At 41.8% G+C, this 12,977-nt stretch overlaps 1 protein-coding gene across 1 annotated transcript in view; it reads right to left on the bottom strand.

Moving 5' to 3' along the window:
• eif3ea (eukaryotic translation initiation factor 3, subunit E, a) overlaps nt 1-8,617 on the bottom strand; it is a 32,325-nt gene extending 23,708 nt beyond the window's left edge. The window contains exons 1-5 of the mRNA XM_080500416.1: nt 8,517-8,617; nt 7,298-7,415; nt 6,977-7,094; nt 4,119-4,161; nt 3,024-3,128 (exon numbers count right to left, since the gene is read on the bottom strand). Of these exons, the coding sequence (XP_080356542.1) occupies nt 3,024-3,128; nt 4,119-4,161; nt 6,977-7,094; nt 7,298-7,415; nt 8,517-8,606 (474 nt within the window). The 5' untranslated portion in view covers nt 8,607-8,617. The remainder of the gene's footprint in view (nt 1-3,023; nt 3,129-4,118; nt 4,162-6,976; nt 7,095-7,297; nt 7,416-8,516) is intronic.
• Between the last annotated feature and the right edge of the window lie 4,360 nt (nt 8,618-12,977).

The raw sequence follows: 12,977 nt of genomic DNA, 5'->3' as shown, positions 1-12,977 counted from the left end.
GTGGCCACGCTAGAAAAGTTTCAGTACCTGGGTTTTTCCAGCAGTTACCTTAAGTTTCCATTGGTTTGTGAAATGGGCACATTTTCGCTGACTGACCAGCAACAATAAATTTACTGTGCTGGGGATCTGTCGGGATACTCAATCTTTATTCTTAACATTCAATCCCTGCATTAAGTGATGATATGAATAAGTTGCTCTTTTCGGGCTAGGCCACACTGTAACAAGACCTGAGGCATGGATTTTGCAAGGCTGGCTTCCTTCGTTTAATTGACTGGGTTTCCCACATTAAATGGCTTTATGGAGCCTCACCTCTCCCATACTGAAGGAGGGGGGAGGGAGACAGACAGACAAGGGGCCTGTGAGGATGGGAGGTCCACAAAAACACTGAAAAGAGAGAGCGAGAGAGAGAGGAAACGGCACACAGTCTCACTAATGAAATCCATTTCTACCTTTTGCATTGTCAAGCGTAAGCAACAGATATCTAGTTACAGGCCCCGATCTCGCTTGAACTTTAAATAAGGGGTCTAACAATTTGAGGAGTAAAAAAAAACAAAAAAACAAACAAACATGCTGAACTTTGAACAAAATACCTCAATTAGAGCAATTTTGGTGTATTTAGACTGAGTTGCAAAGCCATAAACAACTGTTGCTGGAGCAGAAGGACTTTTTCTTTTACAACAATTTCTTTTCTCTGGGAGGCAGCAGAGGTGGTAAGCTTGGATGAATTACTTGACATCTTGTCTCGGATGCATCTCTTCCTACTCCAGATTAGAGCAGATCAGTAAAACACCCATCAAATGGAGTGCCCAACTGCTTTGGGTTAAGAGGGTTGCTTGCAGGGAAGAGGGTTCATCACTGCTCAGAGCCACTGCCAAGTTTTTCAAGACGGGACGCTGGGGCAGAGTGAATGTGCATGACTTGCCGGAATCACTGACATCCGAAAGACGGGAGGCCACTCGGTGCAGTATCGAATGCCAATTAGAACAGAAACAAAAGATGGTCTTAATGTTTTTCACTGTAATGAATAGACAAAATGTTGATCTTATTCTTGCCCGTTCTTTCGGGGCTGGCTTTGGCACGAGGCCTTGCATTACCACAAAGATGAACGCTGCATCAAAGTCAAACAAAAAGTTAGAGGACGAGTGAGTGGCACTTGGAAACCGCCGTCTGAGACGACTGAATCCAGTGGTCATTACGGAACATTCGAGTGAACTGAATTTGCAAACGCTTGATGCAAAATAATGCCAAAGCGCAAATTCTTTTACTGGAAATGTATAATGGTTTCAAATGGAGTAATGACCAGAGTCAATGTGCAGCAGGTATGAAGATACCCGGCATGTGACGGGGTAGGAAACGAACAGTTTATCGATCAATAACCTCAATACTTTGATATTATAGAGCTGAATTTCATAGTTAAAATGTTTTGGTATTTCTTTGTCCGTTGACAAAACAAAAAAATCAAACCAGATGTTGCCCCAGCTTATTTGTTTCACTCTGTTGATGACCTCTATCAGTTGTCAAACTTATATTATTAGAAACACAAATTCCGAGCTAAATGGAAATTAACAAAAATTACAACACAAGCTTTGATTTCAAAATATTCACAGTTACTGTCACAATGATGACAGTTGCAGTCAATATATACTGCGAGGACGTCCCAGATAATTCAGTTTGAAAGTTTCTTAACTCGTAACAAGAAGATTTCTGCTTCCAATTGTCTACGGATCCCAACAGACATCAATAGTGTCTCATAATAGAAAGAATTGGAGTTAGATAGTTGGAAAGCGCAGTCTGGCTCAAACTCCCACATTCTGAAAACTCCTGGTATATTTGGACTAATGTATGGATAGTCAGAGAGTGTAACCCGTTGATCCAAACTCTCATGTAACCACTGAAGAAAATGTAGTCCACTGGAACATCACTGGCACAGCATCAATTTTAAAGCTCAGACTAAACCGTTTGCGTCACAAAGACACCGCTCGGTTTACATGAACATTTATGACAAAGAAAAGGCAACACAATCCTGTAACACTTTTCTGGGGAAACGGAACATGTCAAACAGCTGGAACACAAACCATTTTGTAGATCTCTGAAAGGCCATTTGAGAAACAGCCAGTCAGGACAGTCTCATTGTAGCTATCCCATTCACCGACTCAATACTTTTTATAAGAGTAAAGAGAGCAGTAACAGTAGGGCAAGAACCCAGTCACCATGTCTTTTTATATATGGAGGAATCTATAGAAGAATAGAGTTCCAGCCCTTCATCTGAACTGTAATGACTTCCTTCTGCACGGCTTAGTTTGGCATCATTGGATTTTTTTTTCCTTCAAAAACATTTCTCTTGAAAGTGACTTTATCAAACTCTTTAATGTACAAATTTTACCTTTGTCCTCAAAGCTCAACGCTTCCAATTCAGCGAAGAAAGCACAGTCTGATGAATACGGGCTATTAATCTTGTGCATTTCTTTTTTGACCTCCTCATCACGAGCATACATCCTCCCACAAGCACCTTGCAAATTGCGTATGTAACCCTCCGGATGCTAACCGAGAGACGCCTTGCATAACTAAACGCATAAGCTCAGAAGTCGTGACTAGGGACTCTCTGGCCACAGCACTCAAATCAATAAGCTGTCTACGGAGGCCCGCCCCGTGAGAAGACTACAGACAGATTATGCAGTCCGCCGCGAATTGCTTGGCCCAGTAAAAGATCCTACTCGAGTCCTCCAGCGGCAGTCTCCTCCTAATACAGGAGACGTGCGGGGAATTGAATAGGCAATGACGTCAGCTGTTCACATTCAATTACTTCTAAGTGTTCTTTTCCTCTCCTGTGCAAGCAGTGGCCTTTTGAGGAATTAAAGCAATCTAGCAAACATTATATGATGTTCAACTTTAATATGTCAGACAAATCCCTTAAATAGGGCTTATAAATGAGAGTTGTGAACTGTTACTGAGCTCCTGTGAAGAGAGAGGCGGGCGGGGGTTGACCAGTTATCAGCACATGGTAATGACGCCGGAACACTTACCAAGACTCGGAAGAAGTAGAGGTACTCGGCGGCTCCGGAGTAGTTTCCACACTCGTACTGGAACTTGGCATATCTGTACAGCGTGTCCAAGTATTCCTGACGAAACTTCAAGAGAAATACAGTAAGAGAGCATCAATATCACAACAGAGAGAATGGGAACCGTCGTCAGACCAAGTCAAACAATACTCCAGCATATTTTCAATTCAAACATGGGGCATGCTCTGTAATTCCATGCAGCTGCGGCGCCGACGAAGCCTCCAGTTTTATGTCATATTTGTTTGTGTTTCTGGGTGAAGGTGTTGAAATTTTAATCTCGATTGAAAAACAAAAACTGTAAATGTGTTTTGGATAATCCGAGTGGCGAGTGTAGCCGTTTCACCAAACTTATTTGTCGTCGAAACACAACTTCCCAGCCGCCGCGGCCCACCACTGCAAAATGAATGTTGAGTAAACACTGCTGTATCCTATCAGCGGGACGTTGTCGTGAGTGGCGAGAGAATATTTAACTTTCGCAACAAATCTGCCAAGATGTGGTGGCGTGAGCTAAATCGGAAAGGCATATGTATATATATAGCACTATCATTTCAGGCCTACTTGTCGTCCTACATTTACGTGTCCTACTTGACGTCCAGTATCTCGGGGCCATTGCGAGGTGACGTCAAGCCAGTGACTTGAGACTCGGGTACGACCGTGACAGGAGGTGGGCGCCTCGGCCCGCCCGAGCCTCTCCCACAGGAGGTACGCTGAGGACAGTGCACAGGTCAGCGGGATACCGGAGTGGGAGGACACCGATGGAGGGGAGGGTGAGAAGCCAAACATCACGGTAAATATAGAACCTCCGGCATTCTTGCGGCTCTATCCACGAGTCCCGAGCTCGTCCGTTTTATTCTTAACAATTCACCACAGAATGTAAATGTCCGCAGGATTTGTGCAAGCCATACAAACCCCGAAAATGAGTTAAGGGTTTTGGGAAGTAACTCTGTTTCCCTGCACGGCCCCGGCACCGCCCACTTCACCCCCTGAAACGGCCGCGGGTTCACACAGCAGCCATGGGAAAAGGCAGAAGTGAGACGTCAGCAAGTCCGGCCAACTTACGTTGTGCTTTTCTGCCAAATAGTCAAAGAGCATTCGTCCATCTCTGAAAAAAAAAGAAGAAGAAAAATGAGAGACAGTTCTTGCAGTTAGGGGCCCGTTTGGCTGACATCTTGGTGTTCCCAATTCACATTCAGGTATATTTTTTTTCACTTCTGCTCTAAATCAAGAGCCGTACATAAACCAAGGCTAATTTACTTTTAAAACAGTGTGATAGGATGTTTATTACAGTTGGTTTGTCTACTATAAATCTACGCTAACCACGTCTAACAAATTATGCCTGGTGAGTAAAGTGAAGACTGATTTGTCAGCACAGCCTCCGTCTCTGAGGATTTGTCAAACTTCCTCCAAACGGTTGCATCCCGAGAGCATTTTTACAACTCTGCCTGTGACCCCAGAGCTATTTATGCGCGCCACACTGAAAGCCGTGTGTGTTTTCTGGGGTGAGTTTGCTTTTACAATGGGAATATATGAGCGTGCGTCCGCTGGCACCGACGCGGCGTGCGTTAAATGAACTGCACTTCGGCCAGGCGAGGATTCCTTCGCAGCCTTGAGACGCGCGGTCTCCGCTCGGAGGCTGAAGATGGATGGTTTCTATAAGCTCCTGGGTGACTTCCCCTGCCGTGAGGAATGTCAGCCTGCTGTGCATTGTGGGAACGCCGGTCCTGAAACTTTATCAGAGCAACTCGCTGATGCACATGTTCAAATTCGCCGCACGAGGTCAGAAACCATCGCATACGTCCAGCTTGTAATGGCTACAAGAGTTAAACGAGGCAAAGCTTTTTCTCTTTGACTTCTTTACAGCCACTCCCTTGAACTTCACAATTTTATATTCATCGTCACAATATCGTTTTTCCTGCATCCTAAACCACACTTAAATATGTTTGTGTACATTTGCCTTTATTTATTATTATTGGCTGCATGTAGATTTCAAACATGAGTTTATCGTTTTAATAAAGTAAATGAGAGCAAAATTATTGGTTATCACAATCCACAGAGAGTATTTCCTTGCATATAGGGTTGTTTTAAAAGCTAAATGTGAAGCCAAGCCAAAATATGCACAACAATATGCCTGCTTAACTTTGCTACCGTCAGTACAAAATGAAAAACACAATAACTTGTCAATTCCGAACGTACACTTACAGAAATTCTAAGAATTTGTCCATTTACAGAAATCATTATGTTCAGGTTTCCTCACTAGTCGGCACTGGAATAGTTAAAACAATTCATGTAGGTTGCAGTTTTAAAACAGCAGCAGGAATTTCACAAGGTTTCTTCTCACGAAACCAGCAGCCTGTCAACAAGCCATAGCCTGCAGACTATGTTAGAAAAAGTGGAATATAATAACTCCGCTCATCTCAAGCATTTGGATAATAAGTTGCTTGGAGTGATTTTTGCTCAAGAAGTGGCTCCACTCGTGACAAGCTGGAATCGTTCACTTGGAGACGCTGCGATGCCTCCCCATTTGAAAAACTAATACGGCTCATTATGGATATGACCTTGTTTGACACGCTTCCAATTCACTTTTAAGGTAAAGGCTTCCAGAATTTAATGGAATATTTTGAGCATAAATACACTATTTTTGACTGATTTAATGAGATGGATTTTTGTCTTTTAAAACCGATTCTTGTACATCCGTTTTTTGGTTCGCTGCTGCATGATCATCAATGCGTTCATGAAACTATTTAAAAATAAAAAAGAAGATTCTGCATCAAAATAACTGAGAATTGTGCCCTCTGCTATCGACTACTGAACTCCTGCTAGTAGGACAACTGGAAGTTTATATCGTAACAACATGATGTATTATCATAGCGGAGCTTTGTTTCTGGCTTCAGCACTTGTAAAAACAAAGCCTGAAAAGTCGCAGAGGCCTATCAGCTAATTTTCACTGAAAATATCCTTAGTTGAAAACAGATTTCATTATTATGTAAAATTCCTTGTGGCTCTGCCTGGTGTGGACAAGGCCCCAGGGTTCAAATGTTAACCCTGAGCACAATTCCAGCACTGGATGATCCTTTAAGCCATGCATAATGTTAAAAACAAGCAGCTGCATCAAGCATAATTTCAAACAGAATGGTGGAATAAAACTGTTTGCATGGTATTTTGGCCTCAGAGACAATTCTTCATTTACCCCAGATGAGTTTCCTATTGTTTTACAAATTCATTGGTATGAAGAGAGAGAGAGAGCGAGAGCGAGAGAGAGAAAAAAACATGGCATTGTGTCCAACTTAAGACAGACACGAATCCCCAACCAAAAGGCAGATTACCTTCTTACTCTATGCTGACAGCAGCCGAACAATAAAACTGATCAGTGCCGCGTCGGAGTTGCCATTATCAGGCCTCAGATCTCACCCAACTGTTCTCAGAAATCTGTGGCTTAGAGTAAACAAATGTCTGCAGCTCAAGCACAGACTGGAAGGAGATAAATTGCAAAATGCTTTTGATTATCTGCACACACTTGTGCCAAGAAACAAGCGGAGGATAAAGAGCTCACCATGACCCAACTATGTGTATCGCAATACACAACAAAGCAGTCTTAATGACGTTAACCACAACATTATGACTTTTAGTATTTTTTTTTTAATTTCCTAACTTCGTTCAGCAGAGGCCTTACAAATGTTAAACCCATTATTTATTGAAAATGCTGCTTCGCAGATTCCACAGTTTGCATTGCTGCCATGCCAATAATAAATAACAGGTTTAATAATCCCAGGAATCAGGGCAGTAAGACCAGCAATAAATTTCACAACCTCACAAAGGCAAACCTTATTTTCCATCAAATCAGTTTTACGATATGGATTAAATGGGAGGAGGGGGGGAAAAAAGAAGGTAAAACAATGTTGATTTGGAGAATGCGTTACCTGGTGGACTGCATCTGCCTTGTCGTTTCTGGATCCTCAAACATTTTCACGATGGGCTCCGTCTCCGACTGCAGCTGCTTGAGTTGGGCCACAACCTCTGTCCTCTTCTCCCTCAGAGCTGATACAGGAAGGAGAAACTGTCATTGTAACATGGTATAATGCCAAGTACATGCTCTTTGGCTCAGCAATGAAAACACAGTAAACCTTAACCTTACTGCTAAATCAATTGTGAATGGAGTGAGTGGTGTTGTGCTGTGTATGCTAGTGTATGCGTGTGAAACAACGTTAAGCTGAAGGGATCCATTGATTTGCAACACTTACTATGAGGAATGTCCTTCTCGGAATAAAGGCTCCTGTAAACATCCATGGCAAAGTCCACCATGTTTGTATCACTGAGGAGGTCCAGTTTTCCATGAAGCAGCTCCTTCTCATTGTAGATCTATTAAAAAAGAGGGGGTGGGGGGATGGGGGTGTCAGAAAAAAATTATTGAGGAAACTTTTTATGAAGTTATAAACTAAAGTAGTGATGTCTACTACATTTAAATAGTATTCACTATATATTGATTTGAGCTCATCTTTCCATAACTTCTTGTTATAGTTTTATAAGCGCTAAGGTCATGTTATTGTGCATCAGTAACTAAAAATTTTGATTTATCCAAAATGTAAAAGCTCAAATTGAGTATGTACTGAAAGATTAATGTGCATAACAGATTTTGATAATCGAAATATCACAAAATGTATCTTAAGTTTACGTCACAGCCTCTGTATGCGCCGAGACATTTCCAACTTTAAAAATCAACTGATTGTGAGCTAAGTGGCTACTTGATGTTCAACAATGTTGACAAGCATCTTCCAGTCGGCTACTGATCAAAACTTTCAGACTGCAGTGAAGCTATTTGGACTAGCTTCTGTGTTTTATTGCTAACAGATCAATTCCATGTGCTAGTATTGTCTCAGTTGGTCTGTTTCAGGACGTTTCTTTTGTATTACAGCGTATCTCTGCTGGGCGGCTCCCACGATGATCAGCAAAATTTCCGTTGGCGAGGAAGCACCGCCCAGCAACTACCGACAAGTCGCTGATGCGGCTGAAACGAAACGAGCATTCCCGAACTTGTGGCCACGCGCGCGCCTGCTTTCAATATCAAGCTAATCGTAACAGACAGCAAAACTTCCGGAATAGTCTTTTCAACTGTATAATTAAGTCTTCCTCAATGTCATGTTTTCGTAGCGTTCAATGGCATTTACTCCGCTTTTTTATTCCGCCAGCCATATACTGGACCTCAACTACGAAGGAAATGATGAAAAAACGGTGAAGACTATTGATCGCGTGCACAAGTCGAGCGCAACGCTTTTATTTTGATAGCAAATTTGAACGTTTCCGCTCTCGACGCAGTGAAGTGCTGTACCTTTACGGAGCGGCACACAATGTGGCCAACTCCTCGAAACAGCGTGGCTCTAAAAACCGCTTAAAACACAGTTTTTCCGAAAAACAGCCACCCGAAAACACAACCAAGCGTCTTGGCGATAGAGTATGTCGTACCTCTTTGACGGATAGAAACTCCAGCAGCGGAAACACGAGATGGCGGTCTAAAAAGTGGGCAATTTTGGTGGTGAGGTCGTACTCCGCCATGTTTGCTTCGGAGGAAGAGGAAGTAGCAGTGTGTGACGTAGATGTGTAGCGAGAGACTGACCAATCAGGGGCGTCCTCACCCCCCACCCATCGACGGGAATGAATGGATAGTGATTTTACGACTCTTTTATTAAGTTTATGTAAACAACACTTGGAATCTGTACTTTATTGAATGTGTTTTGTATTTTTATAAACTCAAATCACCTCGCATGAGATTAAACTTTCTCTTTCTTACATCTTTTTGTCTTCATTTTATCTTTGTACTGTTGTACTTCAAGATTAAAGATATTGACTATCATAGACACAGATCAATAGACATTTACACTGTACAATGAAAAGCTTACTTTTCTGGTTCCCAACCTATAATTAACAAAAAGATATAGGATAAACTAAACTAAAACTTAAAGAAGAAAAAGAAGGAACAGTGTATTGACAGACGTAATACAGTATGTACAGCTAAATAGTTACAAAATAAGTTTATGAAGACTAAAATAAAGGCTAAGTCACATTATGAAAAAAGACAACAACAGCAGCCACAAGAAGTAATTCGAATCAGATGCAGTGCAAATAATGTCTCACTTTAGTATGTGGAGTAGTCCAAGTGTTAATGGAATTGCTTTACTGCACATACTATAATATTTACTTGTACTGTTTGTGTAGAATTGTTCATGGAATGCACTTTGTTCTGTTGTCCTGATGAAAATGTGTTATTGTGAATAAAGCTCAAAAGGAAAGCGCAAAAAGAGAAAGAACATGCAGGGATAAGGTTTAACATTTTATGGAATCAGATTAGACCAACAAATTAAATTGTTGTGCATCTGTCCATCTGTTTTCTTTACTGCTTAATCCTGTACAGCATCACGGGGAGCTGAAGTCAATCCCAGCTAACTATGGGCAAGGACAGGTTCCACTGTAAACCGGTTACCAGTCCAGCACAGGGCAAACATGGAGAGGCTGACAACAAGACCATGCACACACAGAGAGGACATGCAAACTCTACACAAAATTGCCCAGCCAGTACCCAGACCATCTCACTGTGAAGCAAGAGCACTCAGCAGTTTATGCTCTTTAGGGTAGCAGCGTGCTGGAGCCATTCCCATCTAACTATGTGCAAAAGCATGCTTAATGTCACCAGTAAATATAAAATAGATAAACCATGAAAAGAAGGATCCTGCTGTGGAGTTAAGACATTTCACAAAACTGTTCACCCGGTCATGTACAATTCTGTTACGTGTGTGTTTTTCTTCTCTTTGCTTTACTGCTTCCTCAGTAGGATACATGGCTGCAACTTTCGCTATTCCCATAACTTCCTTGTGGTGTTGATACAGTGAAGCATTTCATTTATAAGGAGGGATTCCAGTGAACACTTTGTTGAATGTGAAAACACTGGCTTCCCTCCAGACACAACCAATATTTCTGTGTGTGACTTCTTTATGAGACTAAAACCCTTTGAGGGCATATATAGTCACAATGAACACTCCAGTCATGAGCGTGCAAATTCAAAAAAAAAATTTTCTTAAACAAAAACAAGCAGACCATTTCCAATCATTTAACTTTTCCACACGGTTAGAAAGTCTTCACTGAGCATCTCGAAACATCCTCCTTCACTTCAGCAGCTGCCTCATAAAGGTGCCCATGTGTCAAACATTCCCAGCAGACCCCAGCCAATATCAGCGACTAAATGGCCCATCTCTAATAGGTTTCACTGCTGCCTTGTTTTCTAGACAACCACATGGAGCTGTCTTGTATCCTCACACAATTCTTCCCTTGTTAACACCTATTTTGCTTCCATTCTGACTTCTCCGTGCCTGACAGCAGGTACAAATGAGTCATCAGCAACCACCACTCACTGCAGCCAGTTTTACTGGGTGCTTCTGACACAGCCGACTCTCACTCAGTGGCAGCTCACTAAAAATGAGGAGAAAAAAAACTGCTCTTACTGTGCTGAAACCACTTTTTTTTTGTCAATTGCTTTGTTTTCGGGAAGTGTTCTGCACTTTAGAAGAGACATCTGTGCACTTATCTGACCTTTTCAGCAAGCAATTGTAAGCAAATTTATTGTTTCCAACTTCAGCAGTGTTTGCTGATATTTGGTAGTACTTATGCACTGTGATAAGAAACTATAGGTATGTAGTAAATGTAATAGTCGTATTGTTTATCCTAAGAGATGAAGTGATGTTAATTTTATGTCTATGTTTATACTTATTTTTGCTATTTCATTTAATTGGTGTGTCACTTTCGATACAGTATATGCAGAATTTTACAGTTAATCTTTTTTCTTCAGTTTCTTTCTTCTTTTTCCCACCATCACCAATTGTACTAATTGTCTGCACCATCGCAGCATCATGTATGGAGTAGGAAGAACACACCTTCATTCATCAGTATAATGCATCGCGTTTTGCTCGTTTTTGTTCCTTGTTTGTTCCATGTATTTTATGTATTTCATCAATTACAAGTTCCTCTCAGTCAGACTGCAAAAGCTCTATATCCTTGCAGCCTAGCTGCAAGGATATAGCTCACGTACAGCAAAAAGCAGGAAAAGCAGTTTTTTGGTACCAGCATTGCTTTTCCAAAAAGCTTTTGAGACAAGAAATACCAGTGTTGGTGTTTGTCAACTGTTTCCATAATTATACATGAACAATTTTACAATTGGGAGAGATATGGACTATATGTTTTACATCATTTGGGCCAGAGATTACCCAACCTTTGTTTCAAGGTTGAGATTCCAAATCCTGATTTCATCCTGAAACCAAGCAACAAACTCCACTCCCCAAGAAGATGATGATACAGCTCCTGGTGAATACATCTTTTGGATATGCTGACTGGGACACATCATCAGTGATATAACATCAGGGCCTTTGGGTGTTTAGGGTCATTCTACATGAGACACCTTCACCCAGGTGGCCCGACTGAGATTGATTACATCTTAGCCTGTGTCTCAGCAGCATTTGTCCACAGATCTGCTCTTTTGATCCGTAGCCACCTTGTGGCTTTCTCTCCTGCTTTAGTTGCAGACCTGATAGCCTTCTTTTTCACTTCCCTGATGAGGCCCAGCATTTTTGCAGAATGACCACCCTGAAAATCTCCAACTCCAGCCTTGCCTCGTGCACTCATCCACCAGCTCCTGATACATGGCATGCTTCCTCTCATTGGCTTCGTCCTTGCACTCTTCTTAGGGCATTCTGAGTTCCAGACTGATCAACTGCTTGGTGGAATCTGACACGATGATCATGCCTGGTCCAAGCCGTGTTGATGTTATGCTGGCTGGGAACTTCAGCGGTTTGCCAAGATCCACTTCCCGTTGCCAGCCTGTGGTGGACGTGAGGAGGCCAGACCTTGCCCGAGGTTGTGTGTTGGGTTTCTCTCCGGCTCTGTGGTCTTTGGCTTGTGGTAGCCCTTGATGGTGTTGATGGCAGTGGCTGTGCTGTCAGCAACTGGTCTCTTGGTCATGGAGCCAGCGATAGTGCCCGTCACCAAGGGCAGCTGCTGGGAAAGTGTTTCGGGGATCCCCAGCCTGAACATTGGGGACCGCATGGTGCCTCAGTTTTGACTCAGACATAGAGGTTGGCTGGACGTATTGGGACGTCATAAACGGCCTGGCTAAAACCCTGATGCAATGGAGGACTTCTTTCTCGATGTTGGACGAGGTGAGCTACGTGTGGCACACAGTGCAATTCAAAGAGCTGTAAAAAAAAAGCAGACAAAATGTGCCCTCCAAAATTAGAAAGTTAAAGCCAACTGTATTGTTCTGATGCTTGGAATTTACATGCATTCAGACGTACCAAAGAACTTTCTGACATTTTGAGCTGAAAACTATTGCCTGTTGGGATGGTTTTCATGTTTGACTTACTGATTAAACTAGTTGATCACATCATTGCAATGTTCTTCGAAAATAAATGTTAGTATAACATTTCACAATTTCTGATCGGGTAACTTTAGATAATTCAAATATTTCTGTACTGTGGGTTAAGCTATTGTTTGTAGTAGTTTAGAAGGAATACTTAAATAAAAACATTCAATACCCTTTGGTACGAGTTTGCTGTTTTTTGTTGTTTTATAAAGTGAAACATATGGTTCAGTCCTTCTCATAACACTGAAAATTTCATACAGAACCATAACAAGTAGAAAAAATCTCTGTGTGTCCTTCCAACCTTAATTTGCCACAAAATAATCAAAACTCAGTAATTGCTCCTCAATGAGACATAAACATGTGGACTATATTGTTCTTTTACAGTGTAATGTGAGTTGTGTACTTATATTTTATGAGAAGGCTATAATAGTAGTTATTACACAATATTGAATTAGGAAATGTTCACGGGTGCAGGCAAGGCCAAATAGGCATTCTCTTTAGGTTAACAAGCTAAATCAAAA

The sequence above is a fragment of the Blennius ocellaris genome (assembly GCF_963422515.1).
Source record: "Blennius ocellaris genome assembly, chromosome: 8".
NCBI classification, from domain to species: Eukaryota; Metazoa; Chordata; class Actinopteri; order Blenniiformes; family Blenniidae; genus Blennius; species Blennius ocellaris.
The sequence above is the reverse complement of the archived record's forward strand: the minus strand, read 5'-3'. Positions and strand labels throughout refer to the sequence as shown.